The 1,066-nt window shown below is 31.2% G+C and overlaps 1 protein-coding gene across 2 annotated transcripts in view; it reads left to right on the forward strand.

The window, feature by feature from the left end:
• LOC110022777 (ATP-dependent DNA helicase SRS2-like protein At4g25120) overlaps positions 1 to 292 on the forward strand; it is a 109,379-nt gene extending 109,087 nt beyond the window's left edge. For both annotated transcript variants that reach the window (XM_020721879.1, XM_020721881.1), the window contains one exon: positions 76 to 292. In XM_020721879.1, coding sequence (XP_020577538.1) covers positions 76 to 165 — 90 coding nt within the window. In that variant the 3' untranslated portion in view covers positions 166 to 292. The remainder of the gene's footprint in view (positions 1 to 75) is intronic.
• Positions 293 to 1,066: the final 774 nt, after the last annotated feature.

Raw genomic sequence — 1,066 nt, forward strand, 5'->3', positions numbered from 1 at the left:
TATATATATATATTAGTGATACTCAATTGCCATTGGGCTTTCAAACTCACAATTTTCATCTTGTTTATTTCGCAGATTGCGTTTCTACGGAACTTGGGTTGCACTGTCATTCCTACTTCGCGCCTGCATGCGTCGCGTTTGATCGAACAATACAAATCTCTCTGAAATGGAGGTTTCTTTGGCATATGCATCGATTATTTTATTTACATTTTTTTCTTTTATTTAAGCAGCATTTCTATTCAGGACAATTTATTTGTCATTCTAAATTATATTCAAAATCATTATTTGTTTTTCAGCCTTCTGCTATGGTAAATAAATTACTTAGCTCTGTTCTTAAATTGACTCTCTTCTTTGCATGCTGATTGTGATATGGTTCATGGATCCTTTCGGCGGCCAAATTTTCTTGCATTCTAATCTCATCAGGACTGAAATTTTGGAATACAATTTTCAACAATTTGTGCTGATTTTGTCACCATGAAAAAAAATATATATATAAGAGAATTAAGTTATTTTTTTCCCACTTTCCTCCTCTCTGACTGAGATCCTAATCGGAAGGAATTGAAGAACGGAAGCTTTACATACATACTATCCAATTTATATAAATTTACATTTCTAATACCAAAACCTCGACTTCTACATGCATACCACCTTACTATGCATGAAAATGTGTATTTCACCTTTTAAAGATTAAAAATTAGGGGTGTAAATGAGTTGGGTCCAGCTCGAGCCACCCATGGCCTGAGCTTGAGTTTAATTAATTTTATCGGGTTAAAGCTTGATTCTAAGTGTTTGAGTTGGTTTACACGTGGGCTTCTTTATTATTAAGGAAAGAAAATAATTTTAATTTAAGGTAGTGTTACAAAGAAAATAAGCAATTATGAGAGAAAAAGTATAAATCGCATAATATAAAATATAAAATATTATTTTTTTAATACTTTTAATATTTTGACGATAATGTCCTTAAATTTAGTATATTTTTGGATATTTTATATTAGTATTTTTTAATCTAGCATGCTTGAAAGCTAATGAGTTGAGTTGGAGTTTACTTGGGCTTGGGCTTGTCTTG

Source organism: Phalaenopsis equestris, unplaced genomic scaffold (assembly GCF_001263595.1).
Source record: "Phalaenopsis equestris unplaced genomic scaffold, ASM126359v1 Scaffold000202, whole genome shotgun sequence".
In the NCBI taxonomy this organism is placed as follows: Eukaryota; Viridiplantae; Streptophyta; class Magnoliopsida; order Asparagales; family Orchidaceae; genus Phalaenopsis; species Phalaenopsis equestris.